The sequence below is a fragment of the Chlorocebus sabaeus genome, chromosome 22 (assembly GCF_047675955.1).
Source record: "Chlorocebus sabaeus isolate Y175 chromosome 22, mChlSab1.0.hap1, whole genome shotgun sequence".
Lineage (NCBI taxonomy): Eukaryota > Metazoa > Chordata > Mammalia > Primates > Cercopithecidae > Chlorocebus > Chlorocebus sabaeus.
This window is the reverse complement of record NC_132925.1, coordinates 49,526,647-49,553,095: the sequence shown is the minus strand read 5'-3', so window position 1 is coordinate 49,553,095 and position 26,449 is coordinate 49,526,647. Positions and strand designations below refer to the sequence as shown.

Genomic DNA, 26,449 nt, shown 5'->3' with positions numbered 1-26,449 from the left:
TTTTAATGTAATCTGTTGAACTTACTTTAAAAGGATCAGAAAGAGGGGAAAACAAGAAATCCAAAATGTATCAGAGAGAGAGTTGGAGTTGAGGATGCCTTGCTGGTTTTCTGAAAATCAAGTTAACTTGTCTTTTTTTTTTTTTTTTTTTTTTTTTTTGAGACGGAGTCTCGCTCTGTCGCCCAGGCTGGAGTGCAGTGGCCGGATCTCAGCTCACTGCAAGCTCCGCCTCCCGGGTTCACGCCATTCTCTGGCCTCAGCCTCCCGAGTAGCTGGGACTACAGGTGCCCACCACCTCACCCAGCTAGTTTTTTGCATTTTTTAGTAGAGATAGGGTTTCACCATGTTAGCCAGGATGGTCTCGATCTCCTGACCTCATGATCCACCCGTCTCGGCCTCCCAAAGTGCCGGGATTACAGGCTTGAGCCACCGCGCCCGGCCCCGCAAGTTAACTTTTCTTGGCAGAATGGCCACAGTGTGCAGTCATCCTGGAAAGCCCTGGGGGATGCATCTGCATTTCATCCGTCTCAAGCTGTAAACCCGACTTGATGTATATCTCATTGCAGAGAGACAGGTGGGGGTTCTGTTTAGTCACTAAGCAGCTGAGTCTGGTTAGAGCTTTTCTGCTATTCAGATAGCTTCACAAATATGGAAGGACAGGTAAATGCAGCATGATTATACGGTGCATAAAATGTTGGAAGCTACTCTGATCTGAGTTTCTTTATGTCTTAAATAGACAAACAGGTCTTCTTGATCCAGGAATGCTTGTGAACATCCAGCAGCCTTTGATACGTGAGGATGGTACAGTTCTTCTGGCCACAGATTCCAAGGTGACGTTCTCTACTCATGCTTTCTCTCATCCTTTATGTTGACATTGCAGGCCACTTCTCTAACTGTGTGCACCACCTTCTTCCTGGCCTTCAGAGACCACATCGAAAGCATCACCTACGTCTTGGTCTCCTCGTTGTAGCTATCTTGTGATTTGTTTAGAGATGCTGATGGCTTTTCACATCAGAGCTGGCTGGTCATAATCACTGTGACATGTCAGTCTGGATGTCAATTTGGTGGACATTCGGTGGTTCTCTTTTCTGTTGCAGTTTTCTTTTTCTCTTATACACATTGGGAAACTACTAGCGTACCAAGGAAAGAGCTGCTTATCAGATGGCCTTTTGCAAAAGCCCCGGATTCTTTTTTATTAGATGATCTTCAGGGTGAAGCTCAGCCAGGAATCTATCAATTCCAAAACTTTGCTAGAGCAGATCAGTCATAGGGATTTAACTTGTGGACAGAGACGTTTGTCAGTCCAAAGAGGGGAGACTGGCTGGCTCCTGTGAAGATAACCAAGGAGGGGGATTTTTTCCAGGCCAGGGAACTCACTGTTTTCTCATCTTGGTGTTCCTGATGTAACCAAGTAATGAGGAAGTAGTAGCAGCAAGTCACAACTCTTAAGAGGGTGACTTGGTAATTGAGAACACTGGCATTGCTGCGACCATTAGACCCAGAGCAAGGTCTGCAGGCTTCCTTCTCATCTGTTCACAGTCTCATTCATGGGCGTTCTCAGGGCATTACAGGGCATCACAGGGCATTCTCTTTTGGGAAAGAGAAGACAAAATTTAGAGCCCTTGCCTGTCATGGAGAGCTGCCCTGCGTGCCTTAGTCCTCAGGCTAGGCCTTGCACCTTCTGTCTTTGGGCAGGGGCCATATGCATGATGGGAGCTGATGAATCACATGGGCTTAGCTTGTCACTAGCACACATTCTAGGACAGTGACTCTTGACTGCACGGTCAAATGCAGAGAAAGCGTAAGCCTGAAAGTGAAGCCCAGATACCATGTTGCCCAGTCTGGTCTTGAACTCCTGGACTCAAGCAATTCACCCACCTCAGCCCCCCAGAATGCTGGGATTATAGGCGTGAGCCACTACCCCTGGCTTTCTTTTTTAATTGAAATATAATTCACATGCCATAAAACTCACCCTTTTAGTGTGCAATGTAGTGATTTTTGGTATATTTACAAGGTTGTACAAACCATCTCCACTATCTGATTTTAGAATATTTTCATCACCTCAGAAGAAACCCTGAACCGCATTATGTAGTCACTCCTTTTTTCCCCCTCTTCTCAAACCCTACCAGCCACTAATCTGCTTTCTGACTCTATGGTTTTGTCAACTCTGTACATTTCATATAAAGGAAATCATACAGTATATGGTCTTTTGTGGCTGGCTTCTTTCACTTAGCATAATGTTTTTAAGGGTCATAATGTATAGCATGTATCAGTACTTCATTCCTTTTTGTTGCGAAATAATGCACCTCTTTTTTTTTTTTTTTTTTTTTAAGGAGAGTTTCACTCTTGTTTCCCCAGCTGGAGTGCAATGGTGCCACCTCGGCTCATTGCAACTTCTGCCTCCTGAGTTCAAGCAATTCTCCTGCCTCAGCCTCCCAAGTATCTGGGATTATAGGCATGTGCCACCACACCCAGCTAATTTTGTGTGTTTTGTTTTGAGTAAGAGTCTTGCTCTGTTGCCCAGGTTGGAATGCAGTGGCACAATCTCAGCTCACTGCAACCTCCGCGTCCTGGGTTCCAGTGATTCTCCTGCTTCAGCCTCCCGCGTACCTGGGGTTACAGGTACCTGCCATCACATCCGGCTAATTTTTTGTATTTTTAGTAGAGATGGAGTTTCACCATGTTCACCAGGCTGGTCTTGAACTCCTGACCTCAGGTGATACACCTGCCTCGGCCTCCCAAAGTGCTGGGATTACAAGCATGAGCCACTGCGCCTGGCCTCTTTTTCCATTTTTTAATTGGGTTGTCTTTTTATTATTGAGTTGTTAGTGTTCCTTAGATATTCTGGCTACTAAACCATTGTCAGACATATGATTTGCAAATATTTCATTCTGTGAATTGTCCTTTTGTTTTATGCGCTTTTACTTTCTTGACAATTTCTTTTGAAGCACAACACTTTTAATTTTAATGAAGTCTAATTTATCTGTTTTTGTTCTGTCACTTTGTCACATATCTGGATTTGTGTAAATGCCACCACACCAAGATACAGAACTGTTAAATCACCAAAAAGATCTTCCTTATGTTGCCCCTTTGTAGTCACATTCTCCTCCCCTCTAAGCTGTTTTTGAACCAGCATTGTAACTTCATTGGCCTGAGAGTCATTTGCATATCTGTGTTCATTTTTAATGTCAGTATTTTTTGTTTAATAGGCTGAAACAAGCCAGGGAGCTCTGGGCACACTGGCAAATGTAGTGACCTCACTTGCCAACCTGAGTGAATCTTTGAACAATGGTGACACTTCAGAAATCCAACCAGAGGACCAGTCTGCAAGTGAGATTACTCGGTACGAGCCCATGAGGGTGGAGGCCCCCCTCCTGGCCTGGACACCCTCCCTCTTTTGTGAGGGTGGAAAACAGCATTTTGGTACCTGTGCTGTATTTAACTAAGGATGATAAAATTGTTACAACGACCCTGCACATCCGTCTTCTTTCAAATTTTAACTATGGGAACATAGACCCACTTACGTTATACAGTGTAAAACAATCAAAACTTCTTTCATTCCCAACCTTGGAAAAGAAAATTGAGTAAATCAGTAGAAGTAGGGGGGAACCTCTAGTGGACAGCAGTTATTTGTATTAATTACTATTTAATAATGCATCTGCATATTAAGAGTTTATTCCCTTTTCTACTTCTATTTTAACCTATTTTTCTCGTCTTTTTTTATTTTTATTTTTATTTTTTAATAGAGATGGGGTTTCGCCATGTTGCCCAGGCTAGTCTAGAACTCCTGGGCTCAAGTGAGCTTCCCACCTCAGCCTCCCAAAGTGCTGGGAATACAGGTGTGCGCCACCACCCCCAACCCTTATGTATATTTTTTCTGAGTAATGAATTCAGAGCTTAAATCCACCAGGGTAACTAGATTGATAGTGGCTGATAGATAGTATGAGCTAATGCCAGACATCAATAACTGCTGCTAAGGATGTTTCTTCTCTGCAGTTTGGCTCTTGTGCTCTGCTCCTAACATGCCAGACCAGCCAGATACAAAGCTGGAGACTATTCAAGGGTTCCAGTCCCTTGTTAACTTGTGATCTGATAACAAGATCTAGGTCCAGTGGAAAGAGGGTGGGATTTGAATTAGGTAGAATTCTGGTTCTATCACTTATTGTATGGATGGTCTTGGAAAAGTTATTTAACAACTGTAAGCTCAGCATTTACATCTGTAAAATGGAAGAGAATTTTTACCTTTGGAGGGTACTTGTGAAAAATAGAAATTGGGCCTAGTTGCAGTGACTCACAGCTATAATCCCAGCACTTAGACAAGCTAAGACAGGATCCCAGGAGTTTGAGACTAACTGAGACCCATCTCTGAAAAAGTAAAGAGATAGAGAGAGAGAGAGAGAGAGAGAGAAATTGTCCGTGAAGTTAGGTAATACATAGCTCAGTGCCTAATATGATGTGTTGATAATACATATAAGCTTTCATTGTTTGCTGGATGCGGTGGCTCATGTGTGTAATCCCAGCACTTTGAGAGGCCAAGGCAGGTAGATCACCTGTAGTCAGGAGTTTGAGACCAGCCTGGCCAACATAGTGAAACCCCATCTCTACTAAAAATACAAAAGATACAGCCAGGCATGGTGGTGTGTGCCACCAGTGTGTGTAGTCCCAGCTACTTGGGAGGCTGAGGCAAGAGAATCACTTGAACCCAGGAGGCGGAGGTTGCAGTGAGCCAAGATCACAACACCACGCTCCAGCCTGGGTGACAGTGAGACTCAGTCTCTGAAAAATGAAAAAAATTAGCTGGGTGTGGTGGCGTGTGCCTGTAGTTCCAGCTACTCAGGAGGCTGAGGCACGAGGATTGCTTGAAGCTAGGAAGGTAGATCCTGCTACTGCACTCCAGCCTGTGCTATCTCAAAAAAATAAAATAAAGAAGCTTTCATTGTTAGCGTTTCCCTCACCAGGTAGAATTTAATCTTTTCCCATTGTAGTTTTCCTAAATCGTATCTCAGCTAGAATTCTGTTCCCCCTAAAAGCTGTAGATTTACAACAATTACATGCTTCGTTTTTGCTCACAGGGCATTTGATACCTTAGCTAAAGCACTTAATACCACAGACAGCTCCTCCTCTCCAAGCCTGGCAGATGGGATAGACACCAGTGGAGGAGGAAGCATCCACGTCATCAGCCGAGACCAGTCGACACCCATCATTGAGGTTGAAGGCCCCCTCCTTTCAGACACACACGTCACATTTAAGGTGAGTGGATTCAGCCTAAACATGTGCCCCCAGCCTGCTGGGGGAGAGGTTCTGTACCAAAGCTGGTCTGCAGTTTTAAAAATCAAACCTTGGGGCCAGGCAGGGTGGCTCGTGCCTGTAATCTCAGCACTTTGGGAGGCCAAGGCATGTGGATCACTTCAGGTCAGGAGTTCAAGACCAGCCTGGCCAACATGGTGAAATCCTATCTCTACTGAAAATACAAAAATTAGCCAGGCATGGAGGCACATGCCTATAGTCTCACCTACTCTGGAGGCTGAGGCATGAGAATTGCTTGAACCTGGGAGGCAGAGGTTTCTGTGAGCCGATACCACTACACTCACTCCAGCCTGAGCGACAACAGTAAAACTCCGCCTCAAAAAAAATAAATAAATAAAAATTAAACTTTGGAGTGAGCTCATCCTCAAACTGTGGTATTGGACATTATGACTTCAAACTGGATCTTGTATTCCAGAATGATATTCCCATTACAAAGCATCTTCACTTGTCTTTTGCTCACAGTGCCATTTGGTTCTGAAGATAACCCTGAAGCAGGCGTGGCCCATCATTACTAAGACAGGCTAACATAGTGGTAACTGCTGAGGGCTGAATGCTCTGCCTCTGCCATTCTATGACAGCCTGGCTGCCCCATGGACTCAGGCAGGCACTTTTGTCTCTTCTCTGTGTCATAGAAACCCTCATACAAAGTCTGCAACAAGCAGGCAGCCAGCTGTTGATCCTGGCTACTCTGCCCTCTAGAGCCGCAGAAAGTAGATCCCTTGAAGAGTGCTGTTAAGACCTCACGGGTCTTCCCCGTGCTGTCATTCACTGGTCTTGCTTTTTCTACAGGACACTCAGAGGGCACCCAAAGCTCTCTCAGTCTCTAGGTCTCCAGACTGCTGAGTCTTTCTGTTCCCTCAGTATTTATTCTTTTTTTTTCCTCCTTCTTTTTATTTATTTATTTTTTTTTATGGATACTCACCTAGGCTGAAGTGTAGTGATGTGATTGTGGCTCACTGTAACCTCAAACTCCTGGGATTAAACTTCTGGGCTCAGATGATCCTCCTGCCTCAGCCTCCCAAGTACCTAGGACTACAGGCATGTACCACCATGCCCAGCTAATTTTTATTTTTATTTTTTGTAGAGATGGGGTCCTTGATAAGTTGCCCAAGGTGATCTCAAACACTTGGCCTCAAGCAGTCCTCCCACCTTAGCCTCCCAAAGTGCTGGGATTACAGGCGTGAACCACTGTGCCTGACCCAGTATTTTTACTAGAGAGATATGGCCAGTCACTTAGGAAGTTAGATCCCTGCTCATAGTTTCCCAAAGGTGCCTAAAAGACAGGTCACCAATGTGATTCCAGCTTCAAAAGCATTGGAGCCCCTTCTAGACAATGGAATTCCTGGAGCCTCGCACAACATTCTAGTCGTGGGATATCATCCTCCTATCACGTGAGCTGCTTGGCTCTTGGTTACTGCTACCTTAAGACCATCTCCCAAAATGCCTGCTAGTCCATGAAGTTGGCCCCGGTTACCCAGATTTTTTTGTTTGTTTTTTTGAGACTGTCTCACTGTCACCCATACTGGAGTGCAGTGGTACAATCTTGGTTCACCATAACCTCCACCTCCTGGGTTCAAGCGATTCTCCTGCCTCAGCCTCCCAAGTAGCTGCAACTACAGGTGCACGCCACTATACCTGGGTAATTTTTGTATTTTAAATAGAGACAGGGTTTCACTGTGTTGCCCAGGCTGGTCTTGAACTCCTGACATCAGGTGATCAGCCTGCCTCAGCCTCTCAAAAGTGCTGGGATTATAGGGATGAGCCACTGCACCTGGCCCCTGTTTCCCAGATTTAATTTAGACCTTAACTTATGGCTCAAAATGGAATTGCCATAGAACAAATAACAGTTTAGCTGAGGCAAGACTTGAGGAGTATGTTTTTATGGGGGTGGGCTAGGAAGATCCCCTTAGGCTTATGGACCACATTCCAAGGCCCTTTTGACCCTAGTTCACTGAGCACGAAAACATGGGGAGTCTGTGCAAGCTCCCTGACTGCATGGGACTTCAGAATCAGAGACAGTGACTCTAGATGCCACTGCTGTTGAAGCACGACAGGGATACATGTTGATAGACAAAGCCATCCCCTGTCCTTCCTTAACCTCCTGTGCCATGTGCCTCCTCTTTTCCAGCTAACAATGCCCAGCCCAATGCCAGAGTACCTCAACGTGCACTACATCTGTGAGTCTGCATCCCGTCTGCTTTTCCTCTCAATGCACTGGGCTCGGTCAATCCCAGCCTTTCAGGCACTTGGGTAAGTGGCCACTTTCTGTGCATGTATCCTTGGGCAGGGGCCTTCCTCTCCCTAGGAATGACCTGGAAGAACTCTGAGGGCCCATCTAGTTTGACTGTTCCAATGACCTCATTCAAAGGACCCTGAATTTCTTATTAAATATAGTTAGTGGACTGGTAGCAGGATTACCAGTTGCCAGTTCTGCAGTGTTCCTCTAACCTTTATGGAGCCTCCTAGATATACCAAGGATTTGCTGCTGGGAGCTGGGGATGGAGAAGAATGTAGAAGGCAAGGGGTAGTCCCCAGCACTGTGCTATGCACAGTGTGACTCACAAACTGAAGCCAGGCCGGGAACTGTGCCTAGGCCTTAATAAGGTGAATGTGAATCAGCTGTTTCCTCAAACATGGATTTACAATCTCACACAAGCCACAGTGCCAACTGGCACATTGAGTAGTACAGACCCTGGTGTCATCTCTACAGGAAACCCCCTCCTTTTCTTGCTTTCTGGAGTACCACTTGTGTATGTTTCTCCTCTAAATCCCATCATCGGCTCTGCCAGTATGCCAAGTGCTGTGCAGCTGGTGCGGCTGCCATCGTGCCATCAGGTGACTGGCAGTCTGGTTGAAAGATAAGTAACCATATAAAAATGGAAATACAATGAGAGTTACTGCATATTGCAGAGTAACCATCCTTAGGTAATATGTGGAAAACACTAGAATGGAGGGCAGCGTTGTCTAGTAGTTTACACTGTTGTCTTTGGGGCAAACAGACCTGGTTGTTGGGCATAAGAATAGCGCTTGTCAGTTGTGTGGCCTTGTGCAAGTCACTTTACCTCTCTGAGCCTCCAGTTTCTCATTGTAGAATCCTTGCGTGGAGTTAAGATCTATAAACCTTTTAACCCAGTGCCTGGCATGCAAGGGACTCAGCAGAAGGCAGTGTGGTTCTGTGGGTCAGGTGGTGTGGGATGTGTCCTGAGTACCTAGAATGGTCACCTCCCTCCATGATTAAAGGAAAGGCAGACAGAATTGTCTTATTCTCCAGGGAGAACAAGACAGGTAGTGACTGCTAAACAAGTATTAGGAGTTTCATTGTTAGCTCTTTGGGAGAATGGCCTACCCCTTGCTGGTATCTGGTACGTGCTGTAACCTCAGGCATTTTTTTTTTTTTTTTTTTTTTAATAACACCACAGTCCACAGTTAATAGTACTGATAGGTACCTGAGATTTTTTTAAATGAGGTTAAAACATGATCCACCCACTGCCCTGCGTGTACTTCTTCTAGTTGGGTAATTTGGAACCTCCTCCAGAGTTTCTCAGTCTAGGCTAGATAAAATGAGCTACCACATTTAAAGTGGTTTCAGTTACATTTCATGTACTGTTTTTCATAAGTTACTGTTCAGGGCAGTGATCATAGTAAAATACTAGATGTGCATCTGGGGCATTTGGGAATGACACAGTGCAGTAGTCTTGGTTCTCACTGCCTTCCTGTGGCTGGGCCACACTTAAGGCAACTGGAGGAAACAGCTTTGTCAAAACAGCCCAGTTTCTCCAGCCTCCTGAAATCTTGAGACAGGTGAGGGAATGCAGTTTAGGAGTTTCTGAGAATAAGGATGTATTGTTTTGTGATGTGCCAACTTTGCTGACTAACCTGAGTAGAAATTAGCCAGGGCAGGGCTGGAAGCGGCCTTAGCTGAACCCTCATCCTCCCTGCTTCTGTCTTGGATCCAGCACAAGGCCTGCCTCCTTCCCTGCAAGGTTTGGAGGGCATGTTTCTGCCCTTCAGAATCTGTACTTAGCTCTTAGTCTTTTGGTCCCTGCAGCCTCTCGTGACCTTGGCTGCAGGACCTAAGTAACTGATACCATCTCCTGGGACAGAGCCAATCCAGGATGCTGAGGCTTTAGAATACTGTAGGAAATGATGATTTGGCCATACCTATTAAAACTTTTTATTTAAAGGATGTTTTTTAAGAGAATAGTTGATCATTAGAAGGACTTTAGTTAAAACATTCATAGACTTATTCATAGACTTCATCTTTTTCTTGAAGAATGATCCTGGATAGCACTTCAACAAACACTTACTGAGTTCACCTGTTCGAGAAATGCTGTGACTTAGTGCCTGGATGCCCCACAACCTTGGAGAAATGCCAGCACACACCACACTCAGGCCCCTCTCTATATTCCTAGGCAGGACTGCAACACCAGCCTGGTGCGGGCCTGCTGGAATGAGCTCTTCACCCTCGGCCTGGCCCAGTGTGCCCAGGTCATGAGTCTCTCCACCATCCTGGCTGCCATCGTCAACCACCTGCAGAACAGCATCCAGGAAGGTAGGGCACAGGGACTTGGGGCTGGGGTGTATCTTGGCCTAGTCTTGTGACTGTGGAGCAGAGCCTAGCCCCCTGGTTGGAGGCCCCTGTCAGAGACACCTTTGTCAACCCAGGCTGGCAACATAGCAAACTGGATAGCCTCAGTGTCCCACAACATCCATAGGCTGAGAGAAGTTTGACTGTTAAGTTACGGAACCTTTGGGCTGGGCATGGTGGCTCACGCCTGTAATCCTAACACTTTGTTAGGCCAGGCAGGAGGATCCCTTGAGCCCAGGAGTTTGAGACCAGTCTGGGCAACATAACGAGACCTTGTCTTTACAAAAAGTACAAAAGATTAGCTAGGCCTGGTGGCATCTGCCTGTAGTCCCAGATACTCAGGAGGCTGAGGCAGGAAGATTGCTTGAGCCCAGAGTTTGAGGCTGCAGTGAGCTGTGATCATTCCATGTACTCCAGCCTGGGTAATAGAGCAAGATCTCATCTCAATGAATGAATGAATGTCACAGGACGCTTATCAGTTAGAATATGTAAATTTCTGCCCGACTGTCCTCTTCATACGATTAATATGAAGAAAAAAATGGAAAAGGTCAGCTTCTTGCTAGGCATTTAGTAATGTTTGCAGAATAATCACAGCTGATACTTTCATCTTCATTGACATTGACAAGTTACTTTTCTCATGTCTAATAGTTCACAGATCCTCACAACCCTATAAAGTAGGGACTATTACCTCATTTTTTCATATGGAGGAACTAAGGCCCTCCCTGATAAGGTCCCTGGCTTGCCTCAAATGAAACAGTAAATACAAAAACTAGGGCACAGGCTAGGTGCAGTGGCTCACACCTGTAATCCCAGCACTTTGGGAGGCCAAGACGGGATCGCCGGAGGTGAGGACAGTCCAGCTTGGCCTTGGCCAACATGGTGAAACCCCTTGTCTACTAAAAATACAAAATAAAAAAGGCCGGGTGCAGTGGCTGATGCCTATAATCCCAGCACTTTGGGAGGCTGAGGCAGGTGGATTTCCTGAGCTCGGGAGTTTGAAACCAGCCTGGGCAACATGGCAAAACCCTGTCTCTACTAAAAATACAAAAACTTAGCCAGGCGTGATGGTGGGCATCTGTAATCCCAGCTACTCGGGAGGCTGAGGCAGGAGAACTGTTTGAACCTGAGAGGCGGAGGTTACAGTGAGCCAAGATTGTGCCACTGCACTGCAGCCTGGGCAACAGAGTGAAACTCTTTGTCTCTAAAAAAAAAAAATGAGCCAGGCATGGTGGCGCATGCCTGTAATTCCAGCTACTCAGGAGGCTGAGGTATGAGAATCGCTTGAACCCAGGAGGCAGAGGTTGCAGTGAGCTGAGATAACGCCACTGCACTCCAGCCTGGGTGACAGAGCGAGACTGTTTCAAAAAACAAAAAAAAAAAACAAAAAATTAGGGCACAGACCTGCATCATGCTGCCCCCCTGGTACAGAACATATGTACCTCACCCAGGCTGCTCCTTAAGAATGAACAAATGACTTTTCTAGTGAGATTTGTGGCACCTATCTAGTATTTGGTGTTCAAAACACCAGCAGTGTCAGGAATAGGAGGTAGCCGTTGTAGTCTCTCCATGTGTAGCATGTCTGCGACACTCTGAAGACCGCTGTCATGCCCAGAATTCAAAGTAACACTGAAAATCTACACTTGTAGCTGAAGTGGAAAGTATTGTTGTTTTTTGTTTGTTCGTTTTTTGATACAGAGTCTCTGCGTTGCCAGGCCGGAGTGCAGTGGCAATCATAGCTCACTACAGCCTTGAACCCCTGGGCTCAAGTGATCCTCCTGCCTCAGCCTCCCAAGTAGCTGGGACTACAGGCATGTGCCATCACACTCAGCTAATTTTTATATTTTTTTTTTATAGAGATGAGGTTTCGCCATGCTGCCTAGGCTTGGAACTTCACTTTTAATTGGGCATTCCGGGTATTTGATACCTAGGAATGTGAGTGACCTAGTCATACATTTGTTTTTCTAGTAATTTCCTTGGAATAGTTACGTAAGGGTGAAGTTTTAAAAACCCTATAACAGGCTGGGTGTGGTGGCTCACACCTGTAATCCAAGAACTTTGGGAGGCCGAGGCAGGTGGATCACTTGAGGTCAGGAGTTCAAGACCAGCCTAACCAACATGGTGAAACCCCATCTCTACTAAAAATACAAAAATCAGCCGGACATGTGGTGAGTGCCTGTAATCCCAGCTACTTGGGAGGCTGAGGTAGGAAAATCGCTTGAACCTGGGAGGCGGAGGCTGCGGTGAGCCAAGATTGTGCCACTGCACTCTAGCCTGGGACAGAGTGAGACTTAAAAAAAACACAAAAAACCCTTACAACATTTTATTGAAGTAAGATTTGTTCACAAATGAGCTTTAGTTTTCTTTTTTTTTTGGTGTTGATGTTTTGTTGTTGTTGTTGTTTTGTAGAGACAGACTCTCATGATGTTGCCCAACCTGGTCTCAAACTCCTGGCCTCAAGCAGTCCTCCTGCCTTGGCCTCCTGAAACCTTGGGACTAGAGGCATGAGCCACCACAACTAGACAGTTTTATTTTTTAACTGAGAATAATAATACTAATACTGCCAGTAAAGTATTGTCATGAGGATTAAATGAAATATATAAAATTGTTCTGAAGCCAGGCATGGTGATGCACACCTGTAGTCCCAGCTACTCAGGATGCTGAGGTGGGAGGATCACTTGAGCTCATGAGTTCAAGTTCAGCCTGGGCAACATAGTAAGACACCCAACTCAAAAAAAAAATTGTTTTGATAAGTAAAAATTACCAGCATTTAATGTTCAGGTGCCTGCAGAGACTTAAAAAACCTAACCAAGTATGTAAGCTGTGAGTCTTCAGAATAAAGAAATTATTATTCAGGTACAGAATAAAAGGAATTCACAATGTACACCTACAGGCCAGCTGCCTGGCAGCAGGGCTAGGGAGAATCACTGGTCTAGGGGTTCGTTATTGAGGCAGAACCCATATTGGAGCAGAATTTGGGTACCTCTTGTCACTTCACCTGCAGCTGGAAAATGAAGCTCTTGTTCATCTTGAGATTACTGATTTTTCATTAAAAAGTGAAATGGTCCCATTTCTTTCCATCTGTGGTCCCTCAAATAAGCTGGTTTTATTGTTCTTACCAGCCTTTCTCAGAGGATCTGTGATATTGGTTTCTAGATAAACTTTCTGGTGACCGGATAAAGCAAGTCATGGAGCACATCTGGAAGCTGCAGGAGTTCTGTAACAGCATGGCGAAGCTGGATATAGATGGCTATGAGTATGCATACCTTAAAGCTATAGTTCTCTTTAGCCCCGGTAAGATATGCGGTGGGGACGCATGACCCTTTTCCACCTGTATCTACTGATGTTTCTGAACATGAACATGTTGCCATCAGTGGTGTAGAAAGAGGCCTGCAGATTACATGTGACCTAGTGTTCTTACGATAGGTGTTTTGCTAGATAAATACATAAACGTTTTTAAATTCTTGCCTTTACAGCCGCAAAGAAATATGCTGCAGTGCCTGATGATGTCACACACTGAATAGATTTAATCTGTGTCCTAATGAAACCATTGGCCAAACAAGACTACACCATATAAAACAAAAGTGTGCTACCACCCGATGTCCTTTCTTTTTATTTATTTATTTATTTTTGGCCCTTTGCCAGTTTCAAAGCTTTGTTAGCGCATATAATCCAGTACACATTGAAGCTCCACCTGTTTGCCCACAGACTGTGTATAGCAGTAGCAGCAGCTGCTGCAGAGCATGCTAAAAGGTATGTTCACAGGAGATGAAGAGGCAGTAATCACGATGCCTGGGCTGGCCTCACTCCTCTCAAGGCCCTGGAAAAGTCACTTAGGCTCATTGTTCACCTCACAGTAGGGGTTGGACACAGCTTAACCTTTTTCTCTTCTTTCCCAGCCCTCCACTCACAAATAACAAAATAGCTAGTAAAATTGGGACAAATTATATAAGTAAATATTTAGAAAGTAAATGACAATTCCTAATTTTATGCGATAGTTTTTAAAACTGTCTTTTCTAGGGTAGTGGGAAGCCAGATGTCCAGAACCATCCATGTGGGGCTGCTCAGACTGGCATCCACTCAGGGTCCCCGACCCCCTCCCAGGAACTTCAGGCCTGGGCAGAAAACAGAGGAAAAGCCAGCGTTCTAATAATACCCAAATTAGATCAGTCTTTGAGTTCAATTTGTTATACTTAAGAAGTTTGCAGACGTTTGACTAAAAATACTAAGAAGTCTGCAAATGAGACTTTTCAAATACAAAGGGAATGGGGGGGGGGTACTTTTCTGTTTTCAGATCATCCAGGTTTGACCAGCACAAGCCAGATTGAAAAATTCCAAGAAAAGGCACAGATGGAGTTGCAGGACTATGTTCAGAAAACCTACTCGGAAGACACCTACCGGTGAGGCATTCAGGCATGCACTCTTGCTTGGGGCCGCAAGGAATGTGGCTCGGTTTGTAGTTTCTAATATAAATTTTGTTAACCTTTCCATTTTTAGCAGCCTGATAGAGCCTCCAGTGGATCACACTCTAATTCTTGAGTTTTCTTTGTTTTTTTCCTAGCTCCCAAGAGCTAGAGATAATTCTTGAATGCTAGAGGTGATGTAGAGTGTAGACGGTGCCAGCAGGAGGGCCAAGACTGTGGCTGATTCCAGTGTTGCTGTGTGACTGTGAGCGAGGCCTCAGATTGCTACTCTTTAATTGGAGGAGTTGGAGCAGATGCTACGTGGCCTGTTCTAGGGCTAACACTGTACATGAGGCTTGAGTTCTCATGGAGATTCCCTTGTCCAGAATAGTTTGAAAGGTCTGCTTCTCTGGTCAGCATCCATTGAAGAGGCAGTGCTAGAGTACTTGACAGAAAAGTTCTTATTGACAGAAATCAAATCTGACCCCATAAAGAAGTGAATGAGTTACATAAAGTCATTTTGCCCTCAGATAAACTGATGGAAAAAAGTTTATTTGGGTGAAAATTAGTGGTAGTATTTGTAATTAATGTGCAGCAAAAATATATGTATAAAAATTAGGGCCAGGTGTGATGGCTTACGCCTGTAATCCCAGCACTTTGGGAGGCCAAGGCGGGTGGATCACGAGGTCAGGAGTTCAAGACCAGCCTGGTCAAGATGGTGAAACCCCATCTCTACTAAAAATACAAAAAAAAAAAAATTAGCTGGGCACCGTGGCAGGTACCTGTAATCCCAGCTACTGGGGAGGCTGAGGCAGGAGAATTGCTTGAACCTGGTGGGGTGGGCAGAGGTTGCGGTGAACTGAGATCATGCCACTGCACTCCAGCCTGAGCGACAGAGTGAGACTCCGTTTCAAAAAAAAAAAAAAAAAAAAAGCCTTTCTCATGCAGTTTTAGGCAGGAAAATTGTTCAGATCTGCCAAAGGTCAGAATGCATTGGCAGGCTTTCCAGCCAAAGATGGAAGAGTGCTTTCCTATGACAACTTCTGACCCACCAGAAGCTACATGAATTTCTGAGACCCTTTCAAGTAAAGTATTTCCTATTTCCCTCCCCACCATGTCCTCCTAAAATAAACACTGGAACAAAACTGACAGCCTGGGAAGACACACGGGCCCACCTTCCCCAGATGTGTGTCCTCTGCACAGACCTCAGTCTCCAGGAGCCCCATGGAACAGAGATGCCCCTGGGGGCTACCCCTTCTGGCCCAGTGCTTCTCAGAAGAAATGATTTTGCCCCCCAGCAGAGTAACCAGCTCTTAGTCTTTCAGCGCTAAAACCAGGACAGTCCCAGCCATTTCTCTGGTGTGACTGGGGGTGTCTTATGGCTGGCTGGTCCTGCTGGTAGACAAGAGCCTGCTTCTCCTTTTGGCATACTTCTATTGCCCAGATGTGGCTTTTACAAAAGCAAGATCCATTTTCTACTGGAATCATCGAAGACTTCATCATGAATCTGGAATAACTTCAGCCTCAATACATAGAGAATGGGACTGTCAGGGAATGCACCCACACCCAGAATTTATACATCCAGCCAAGTGTGCAGTCAGTCAGGTTGTCCTCCTAGGAGGCCACAAGCTTGCTCTCCCACAGTTCCCATGGCCAAAAGATGGCTGGAAATGGCCCTCTGGGGCTGCTGGCAGAGCCACAGCACACTCTAGAATCACTTTAACATCAGCAATTCTGTTGCCTTGGAAAGTAGATATAATGTGTCTGAAAACATGAGTCATTCCTATCCAGTCAGGGACCCAGGGTTGGGTAGGGTGATGACAGGTTACTTGGAGCCCAAAATGATAAGGGAGGCTTTCTTATAGGGATCAGAAATTCACTCAGAGTTCTCAAAGAAAAGGCCCTAGAGTGTTTTACATCCTATTTGCATATTCATTTTTTTCTTTATCTTGGTATTTACTATCTGGAATATCCATTTTTGACTCTTCCCCATCCTTGTGCCTTTTCTCATATTGATTATTCCTCCTGAAATACCTCCCATCCCTCCCCATTCTTTGTATCTCTGCTGATAGAAATCTTAGCCAGCCCCTAAGGCCCAGCTGAAATGGCAGGTCCCTTACACCTTTGTGTGCCCTGCAAGATTGGAGCACAGTGACTCATTGTGGCTGAGTGAACGGATACTGGTGCTGGAATGCTACCTGCGTAGTATGAATACATTTTCCCATTTTAAAAATAAGTAGTATTCACTGTAGAAAAACTTAGAATGTTCTAGAAAGGGAAAAGAAAACTTTTTAAAAAGCACTGTTAAAAACCTTTTTTTAAAAAAGCATGCAGGGCATGGTGACTCACACCTATAATTTCCACACTTTGGGAGGCTGAGGCAGCAAGATTGAGCCCAGGACTTTGAAACCACCCTGGGCTACATAGTGAGACCCCATCTCTACGAGAAAAAAATGAAAAATTAGCCAGATGTAGTAGCGTGCACCTGTAGTCCTAGCTACTCAGGAGTCTGAGGTGGGAGGATGACTTGAGCCTGGGAGGTTGAGGTTGCAGTGAACTGTGATCATGTCACTCCACTGCAGCCTGGATGACAGAGCAAGACGCTGTCTCAAAATAAAAAACAAACAAAAAAAAAGCACTATCCAGAGATACCTACTATTAACATTTTGCATATTCACTTCCAGAAATTTTTTATGTATTATAATTGGGATCATAAAATACAAAAGGTTTCATGTAATATACAATAACAATACATATTCTTCTTCATTTTCTGTGGTTCCTATTTCCCTGCTAATGAAACGGTAGGGTGTTTCCAGTTTGGGCTGTCACACAGGACTCTGCAGTAGCATCCTGGCACATGCTTCACTTGTTCGCCTGGGATGCAGTCCTGGCTGGGAAATGGCCTGGTCACATGGGACACTTGAGATACACAGTGTTCAGTGGCCCTCCAGGGCAGCGTCGTGGTGCACCCTCCACCCCAAGTTTCTTCAAAATGAAAGCTATTTTTTTTTCTTTTTTATTTTTTTTTTCTTCTTTCTTCTTTTTTTTTTTTTGAGACGGAGTCTTACTCAGTTGCCCAGGCTGGAGTGCAGTGGCGCGATCTCAGCTCACTGCAAGCTCTGCCTCCTGGGTTCACGCCATTCTCCTGCCTCAGCCTCCCAAGTAGCTGGGACTACAGGCGCCCGTCACTACGCCCGGCTATTTTTTTTTTGTATTTTTTAGTAGAGACGGGGTTTCACCGTGTTAGTCAGGATGGTCTCGATCTCCTGACCTCGTGATCCACCCACCTCGGCCTCCCAAAGTGCTGGGATTACAGGCATGAGCCACTGCGCCTGGCCTATGAAAGCTATTTTACTGCTTTATTTATAATGCTAAATGGACACTGAAAATTAGGGCAGTACAAAAAATAAGAAAAAAATCACCTCAAATCCCAATACCCAGAGCCCAACTGTTAGCATTGTGGTGAACATTTTCCCAGTACTTTATGTACACATCTATACTTGCTGTTTTATAATCTCCTTTAAATTTTTATTGAGCAATATGTCATGGATGTCTTTCCTGATCAGTAAATACAGATTTGTATTATCGTTTTTTAAATGAGTCTCTAGCAGTTCATCATATGAAGACTCCTAGTTTATTTTAACCTGTCCTCTGTTGATGAATTTCCAGGTTTTCTCTTTTCGGTGGGGGTGAGGAGAGTTGGAATAAACAAGAGTGAAGGGAACATATCTGTACATACATTTTGTACTCATTTGGTTTTTTCTCATGATAAATTTCTATTAGAGGAACTGTTGAAATCAGAAAAAAAGGGCGGGTGAATGGTGGATCCATTTGGTTTGATTCTGTGCAATACAGACAGGGCCCCAGGAGCCTGTGCTGAGCTGTGGTTGAAGGGCATCAAACAGTCTCCTTTTCTAATGACGCTCCCTTTTATAGATTGGCCCGGATCCTCGTTCGCCTGCCGGCACTCAGGCTGATGAGCTCCAACATAACAGAAGAACTTTTTTTTACTGGCCTCATTGGCAATGTTTCGATAGACAGCATAATCCCCTACATCCTCAAGATGGAGACAGCAGAGTATAATGGCCAGATCACCGGAGCCAGTCTATAGTACACACCACACACCTGCCAAGGAGCAACAGAATCCTACCGGGACCGTTCACATACAAAGAAAAGAAAAGTAGTGGTATTTTGGTATGTGCAAATATTTCCATATGTTAGCCGTTTCCTGTCTGGTTTCTTCTTATCTGTTAATCCCAGACAATGGCAATGAAAAGACTAGTAGGATCCTTTCCTGACATAAGAAATGTTTTAATGCCTTTTGATGAAGCAGCAGATTTTGGAGCAATCTTTTAACTCAATTTGTATTTAGAAATTCTCAAAGGGCAAAAAACAAAAAAAAAAAAAAGGTTTTATAACTTCAAGACTAGTATTAAAGAAAACTGAAAGAACCTAAGAGAATAGTATGTGTGTATATATATATAAAAAATGTCCTTGGAATTATAGATACTAATTACCAGGGTAATAATATTAGCACTTTCTAAGCACTTATCAATGTGTAATGTTAGCAACATCTTGCCTGTGGGCAGGGCAAATGGAAAACTATATATGTCTTTTGCCGAAATGCTAATGGTTTCTGTGAAAACTCACTAGGGTACAGGAGACAATCATTTATGTTTAAGAAAAGAAGGCATCATTCCTAATTGTGTGCACATGTTGTGGAGTTGAGCTGAATTCTGTGAATGGAAACGTGGCTCATTTGCATCATGCAGTAAGTGGGAGTGTGGTAGCACAGTTGGTGGTGACCCAGTCCAGAAGCTTCTAGCCATAGAGCAGACACTTGTCAGGTTCCCTGACTACTTGGTCCTGGTCTCTGATGGGCATCTGCAGACTCCTCTAGAACCTGGGGTTCTCCTCTGATGACTGGTTATCTGAATTGGATTGCAACTAGTCAGACATTAACTGCCAAATGAGATGTACAATTCCTCCAGCAAGTGAAAACATCCCCAAGTCACATCCACTGCTCGTGGCAGATGGAGCCTTGTGACCAAAAAGCGCAAGGTGGGCATTTTGAGCCCTTGACAGTACTTCCAATACAATTGGGGGTGCTTGCGTGTTTGTCCAGATGGAGGAGTGTGGCCTTGGAGTGTGAGGGTTACCTTCCCAGGGCTTTCCACTCCAAATGCCCCCTTGAAAAGGACTTGTGTTTCTGCAGCTCCATCAGAACTGTGGGGCTGGCCAGAGTGGTCAGGGCCTGGTAAAGCTGGATGGAAGGTTTCAGGACAGTTTCTTCCTGTTGACCTTAAATACCAGAGATTTTTAAAATGTGTGTAGACTTGGCATCTCTGCTGGCAAGTCTGTTAATGTTCCCAGCACTCTGTGCACTTTGGTTCCCCCAGGTGTGTGCCTGCTGACTACCCTGGAGCATTTTAAATGCAGACTGCTTGCTCTTTAAAAACAACCCTTAATTTCCACGGTGATAGTCTTTCTCCTCATAAATTATAGCAACCAGAGTTTACAGCAAGAACAGAATACATGCTTAAAAGGCAGTTATGTCTAACTGCAAACACCCATAAATTCCCATGGATGTGAATGTATAGCAAGCTTTTCCTGTTTTGAGAAAAGTGGCATGTGGAAGACCAGGTCAATTGCTTTGTCTTTTCTTTTTAAATAGTCCAGATTAAACAAATACACCCTGTTGGGTTAAATTTGCCCCTCTTGATTTGTTAATCAGATGATATCCAAAAAGATCCCTGGACACTCCCCTGCCTCACAGGTGCTCTGATCTGGCTGAGGCTGGTGCCACACGTGTGCTCCATAGGGGTGCAGCCCAGCCAGCTACAGATGCCCCTGTGGAGCTACACTGGACAGAATGGAAGCTGCCGCAGGCTCAAGGCAGAACAGGATGCTTGATCCTGAAGGGTTAGCAGCACTTTATGCCAGTCATTGTTAGTAGGGTAAGTGAGACCAGTGTCTCCAACTTCTAAATTCTTATTTGGATTTAATTATATCATTTTATAATTCTTGCCGTGGCAACAAATTTTGGGGAGTAGTGGGGGTGGCCATTATAAAATGATGGAAAGGATTTAATTTTGCCAGCTTAAAGTAATTTTTTACTTTTCTAACCCTGATGTTTTCAGTTTCAAAATTAAGACAAAAAACCAGCTGAGACAATGGAATTAGGGCAGGTTTGTTTCATTTCTTGTTTGTGAAGGAGGATTTTAGTAGCAGGCATCCTGAAGCTCAGCCGTGCCTCTAACACAGATTGTTGCCTGCCTTCCGTCATTTTGATTCTTGAGAGTGACCATGAGGGCCATGTTGCAGTTCCCTGGGAATACAAGCATAATAGCTTTCAGATCCCAGTTCTTGGTGTTGGTGAAAAGGTCTCCACCAGCCCCTCCTCTCATTCCCAGGTCATTCAGTGGCAGCCAGTAGGCCTCTTAGACTCAGGTTGGATGAGGAAGTGTTGGGCTCTGGTGAAACAGCCTTGCAGAAGACATGATTTTGCTTGGAAAGGTGCTGATTCTAACCTGGGCCTGCTCTTTCAGTCCCTTTGCTGGTGATGGCTGATTCCAGGGACTGTTTTGGCTTTGAACACCTCTTGGTTGGTTTCTGAGATCCTCTTGGCTTTACTTTGAAGTGGCCTTTTCTTTAAGGATCATGTCCGCATAACCTGAATTCTTGTTGCTTGAACTCATTTCAAGCCTTTGACTGCAGCTCCATTTCATCTCCCATCAGCTTGGTTAAGGAAAGTCAGCCCCAAGTCAAGAATTACTTAAAGAGATGCAAACCAAATATTTGGGCTCCAGCTTTCACAGGGCTTATAGCCCTTGTTAGCAGTTTGTGAAACTTTGGGTTTCATGAAGTGAGACCTGTCCTCTGGCTGCTGAACTCCACGGAGCCATGTCATGCTCTGTCTTCTACTGGCCTGGCCGCTCCTCCCTCAGTGAGGAGAGGCAGCTGGCTCAGAGAGGTGGGACAGACACATGCTGTCACCTCTTAGTTAAGTGGACTCTTTTCCAGAAGTATCTCATATAATGTTGGGTTAAGACAGATAGATGTTGAAAATGGTGGAGATCATTACACATTAGCATAAAACAGGACAGGAAGAGATTTTTTGAAAGACCAAATTAGTTGAGCAAGTAATACTTTTCAAGTTTCTCCTGGAAGGTGTTTTTAAGGAAGTATGTTACCTACCATACTCTCTTAATTTGACATTTCTATGTGTGTCCTGAGGGGTTACATTATTTATTGTCTAATCCTTGCCATAAGGCTGTGGTTTGAGGTTCTTTTGCTGTTCTGGGCTTTATATTTAATTTCAGGTGTAGTCACTTCTAAGATGTGTAATTGCCCTCAAGAGGGACTGATTTTTAGCTTGTCATTGTCAGTATTGAATGTGGACTCTTCTGAGGCGGTTAGGACACCAGCCATGGTGGTAACAGTGGATGCGTTTGGCTCCCTAATCTCAAGGCAATATCCACGCTACACACGTATTTAGCTGTCTGTCTTGTTTGGGGGATAGTTACGGCAAGGAACAAAAAATTCTAAGGACTCTAGCTATTTCTAGTGCTTTTACTTTTATAGTCCTTTGAGGATATTTCCTGCAGAGCACTCTTGCTCACAGCCCACCCTCTGCAGGGCTTCCAGCCCCTGGCCACAATCAGTAGTTCATGCCATGTCTGTACATCCATGTTCTGGAACCTGATCTCACTGGAGTCCGGAAGTTTGTTGCCCACTTTCTAGTGTAAATGACTTTACGTGCAATGGGGTCATAGGTAACATTTTAACTCTTCTCTTAGTCCAGGTCATGGAAAGTCTCATCATCTGATAGCCACTTTTCTCCCAGGGAGGGCGGTGCCCACTAGGCCCTGGGAATGCCTGAGCCAGCAGAGCAGACGCCCCACGTGCTTCCTTTATCCAGCTTCCATTCTCTCGGTTATGTGGCTCTTTGAAAATGTCTTAACTTTGATGTAAATTTTTAAAGCCAGCCTCTCATCAAGACAGGGTTGGTTTGGGTCTTTTGTACGCAGGGTTTGGACCTTCTCATTGTGTGCCTCCCACCAGCGTGCACTTCACATGTCCAGCCCTGGGTCCCTTTAGCAGCGTCGTGCGTGTACAGGTTTTTAGGCTGTAAGACTGAATGAATGTACATGTGTTTATATCCTCTCTCTATGTACAGTGTATATAGTGTGTGTATGTGTACATAGATGTATATTATGTATACAGACATGTATCCAGACTTTCCTTATGTTCTAAAGAGAGTTTTTGATAAAGTTGCTAATGTAAACTAATGTGGGTGTTGCAAGGTCCCTCAGCAGGGAAGATTTGCTGGTGATTTTCTTCACTCCATTTTCCTTTGGGTGAGCCTGCCTGGGAAGGGCCATGAAGTCAGAATCTCCACTCTGCAAAAGGAAGAATTCCAGGCAGAAGAGGTTCTGACAGGGTGACATTTCCCTGTATTCTCCAGGTTCAGACAAGAGCCAGGAAGCTGGAAGACGGTTTATCTTAATATCCAAAACTACGTGGGAATTTTTAACCTTTTCATGCACCTGTTCATGGCACTACCTGGAAGGGACTTGGCAGTTGGGTTGAGCCGTCAGCCTTCCCAGCTGTTTAGCTCTGTTGAGTAGCCCAGAGACAGGCGTCACGGTCAGAGATTCAGAACGGTCTGTGTCAGTGAGGCCTGACTCCCAAAGATGGTAGCAATTTCCCAGGCTTGCTCTGTGCTCAGTCAGCAAGATTTGGGGCACTGTCCTGTGACTGAACAAATAGTAATTTCCATCTCTCTATCCTCAGTTAAAAGTAAACAACCTACCAAGTATTATTCTTTAAAACTAAGCATGGATGTTGATGGCTAACTTTTGCGGCATATAAGCTACAAATAGCAAGTTACTTCTCTTAACAGTAAGCATGTGAATGAAATCCACAGACTTTAACTCCTTTCTATAAATTATGATTTTAAATTTTCAGATAAGAATTGCATTTTATTATGGATGTATGTGCCCTTAAAAGCTACAGATACCAAATTTTCCTTGTCCAGGTCTATTCGGATGATTTTCCCCCTTAATCTGGCCTTAAACTGAAACTCAGCCCTCGAGAGCCAGGGCCTGGCCCAGCAGTAGTTGCTCATAGAACTGGGAAGCAGGGGCCTGCTGGAAAGAATCACTGGATCGCTGCAAAAACTCACATAATCCACAGGTTACTCTTTTTCTTTTTAAAATAAGTTATCAAAATGTTTTAAAAATACTTTATGAGACCATAGTACTCAGTGCCTTTTGTGAGACGGTGGGTCATTTAGCCTTCAGCTTCCCTGTTTTTGATGTAGAGAAAGCTTCTATTTCACAGGCCTCATCCCACAAGATTGTGCGACCTTTCCCTGTTATAGCCTATCGTGACAATCACGCTATTGATAGTGGCTTTCTGGTTAAAATGCAACTGGAAACTTGACAGTCTCTAAACGAATTAAAATAAAAAGTTTCCTTTGGGGCTATGTATCTTAACAGCAGTCTAAAAACAAAGTGTGAGCTTAAGAAAAGTATCTTTGGGGGGAGAAAAATGTCAGATTTTTTAATGCCCAGCTATAAATAATTTTGGCGTCTTGATATTTATACATGCAAAATAGAAAAAAATGTTCAACATTTATTGATTGATAGACTGTTAAAATTTAATGTTTGGAATAACATTTGGAAGTAGTAGACTTTGCATTAAAAAATGGCTTTTCTTTAGGAAAGTATAATCAGTTATTTTAACGACCATAGCATTCATGGACTCAAATGCTGCTGCCACACACAACTCAAGTGCTGGAATATTTTTCTACAGTCTCTCTGTTCTACGGATTGTCTTATAAACCAGTGTTCAACTAGTTTTATAACTGAAAAGCTGCACATTTTTCACAGTACAAGCCGTAGTTTTTACCTGTAGTTTGGACTTCTCTGTTAGAATGCAACTGCATTACCAGCCCTTTTAAAGGCATCTTATCTATCAAAGGAAAATTTGGGTGTTAGATTTTCTTGGGACCGTTTCTGTAACCTTTGCCCTTCACAATATAGAAAATATTGGTTTTGCCATTACATTTTAATGCCAGGTTTAAAACCTGTTGAAAGCTGTAGCTTTATACAGCTTTCTTCTCCCTGTGAAATCACTTTGTTTATGTGATGGCATTTAAAAAATAGCATGTTCTTTTTAAACTGAATTTTATATCTAATCAATGTCTTCAGTCTTGAAGAAGAATTTGCATTGTTGTGTTTGTATATAGAGTATTGCAGTGCATGAATTAGCTTTATGCATTTTATTAAATGCTGTTTCAATGTGGCATTATTGTTGTGGCTTAATACTACTACCTAAATGAGGTTTATACTATTAAAAGTGAATTAAAGACTAACATGCATCCTGCTCCTCATTTTTCTTCATGATAGTAGTGACGCCCAGCCCCCAGACAGTGCGGCACTCTCCTTTGTGGAGATGAAGCATCCTGGTGGTCCTGTCCCTACAGCTCTCTGGCTCCAACCTTAGCCTTAGCGGCCAAGGGGGATTGGGCCCTCTGTGGTCCACGTGACTTGTTAACACCTTTAGTGGGAAACCCTGGCAGAACAGTCTTTACATCCACCCAGCAGGGCAGCTCCTTGGTATAGGGGTAGGGAAGCCACACAGATGTTTCTGGAGCAGAGCACAGTTAGGCTGCTGGACCACCAGATGCCATTACAGACAGGCCTTAAACTGACAAGCTTGTTCTTTAAGGATACGTGCTATCAAGAGTAAAAATAAGCTCCAGAAGTTTCAAAAGTTAGAACATACTCATGATGTCATCTGACCTCTCATGTTCCAGGTGAAAATTCTGAGGTCCAAAGTCTGATGCACAACAGAACTCACTGGCAGCCAGATAGGGCCTCACTCTGTCACCCAGGCTGGAGTGCAGTGGTACAGTCATGGCTTACTGCAGCCTCAACCTCCTGGACTCAAGCGATCCTCCTGCCTCAGCCTCCTGAGTAACTGGGACCACAGCAGATACAGGTTTAGATGGTGCTGCCAGGTAGTGCCTCAAAGAGAATAAAAGTGGTCACTTCAGAAAAATAAGGCTGTGAACACTGCTTGTGCAAATAAAATTAAGAACATGTATCAATTATAAAATCTTCATATTTTCTCTAATTTTCTCCCATTTCTGTATATTTTAAACCCATCTTTCATCACTACTAAACAAAATAGGGAAAGACAAAGGTTTAAAGAGAAACTATCCAGGATCAAGTAGCCTACAGGGGACAAAAAAATAAAATAATGTTATTTCCACAAATCACCTGCTGCCTGTGAAGCTGGCCACACAAGCAGTAACTGCACCACAGGAATGCTGCTGTCTCCACACATGTCCCTTCTGGGTCTGGATTGTCCACCTTACTGCCCATCACTCCTGTGTCAAGCCTGAACTCAAACCCTAGTTTTCTGTCCCATTAGGGACCAGACATTTATTCTGTCTAGAGAAGGGTTACCACTCCTTTGGTTCAGGACATTCCTGCTGGTGAGTAGCCTCTTTGGGCCCTAGAGGGAAGGAATACTCTCATAAGGCTTTCTGTGTCACTAGCTATGGAGACCTAAACTGCAGATGAAAGCCAAAAGGAACTAGGTGCTTTCTAAAGAGCCCTTGCAGCCAAGTAGAATGCCCAGGCAGCTAGTGGCAAGGTCAAGACTTCAGTCAGTTGGGTGGGGAACTGAAACCAGCAGACATGGGAGGGCTCTGAGTGGAGGAGAGCTTTTTCCACCCAGCCAAAATGCTGATGGCAGAGATTGCAATTAAACACTCCCTTTGTAAGTCTGTGGTCACTCAAGGAACACCTGTCCATTATACATCAGTCTCTGCCCACCTTCCCCTCCCACTCCCGACAAGCCATCACCCCGAACACAGGTCTGGTACAGAATCAAACTTGAGCATCAAATGTAAAAGACCCAAATCTGCTCAATTTAATGTGATAATCTCCAACAGTTAATGAAACACATTGTCGTATGACATCATTTCACCAGGCGGCTAGTTCATGTGGCAGAAAAGGTAGCCTTTTCCCCATTTTACAGACAAAACCAGTTACAGACCCAGAAAGCTTTAAGACTTGGCCAAGGCCCTAGTAGGTAGAGGAGTGAAAACTTTGGTTCTGCTCTTCCAAGCACCACC

The 26,449-nt window shown here is 44.3% G+C and overlaps 1 protein-coding gene across 7 annotated transcripts in view; it reads left to right on the top strand.

Annotated features, from left to right (window-relative positions):
- Positions 1 to 24,676, top strand: part of NR2C2 (nuclear receptor subfamily 2 group C member 2) — a 102,059-nt gene extending 77,383 nt beyond the window's left edge. For all 7 annotated transcript variants that reach the window (XM_007985338.3, XM_038003503.2, XM_007985342.3 and 4 more), the window contains 8 exons: positions 737 to 830; positions 3,210 to 3,343; positions 5,073 to 5,250; positions 7,436 to 7,557; positions 9,720 to 9,859; positions 13,049 to 13,186; positions 14,187 to 14,292; positions 18,232 to 24,676. In XM_007985338.3, the coding sequence (XP_007983529.1) occupies positions 737 to 830; positions 3,210 to 3,343; positions 5,073 to 5,250; positions 7,436 to 7,557; positions 9,720 to 9,859; positions 13,049 to 13,186; positions 14,187 to 14,292; positions 18,232 to 18,406 (1,087 nt within the window). In that variant the 3' untranslated portion in view covers positions 18,407 to 24,676. The remainder of the gene's footprint in view (positions 1 to 736; positions 831 to 3,209; positions 3,344 to 5,072; positions 5,251 to 7,435; positions 7,558 to 9,719; positions 9,860 to 13,048; positions 13,187 to 14,186; positions 14,293 to 18,231) is intronic.
- Positions 24,677 to 26,449: the final 1,773 nt, after the last annotated feature.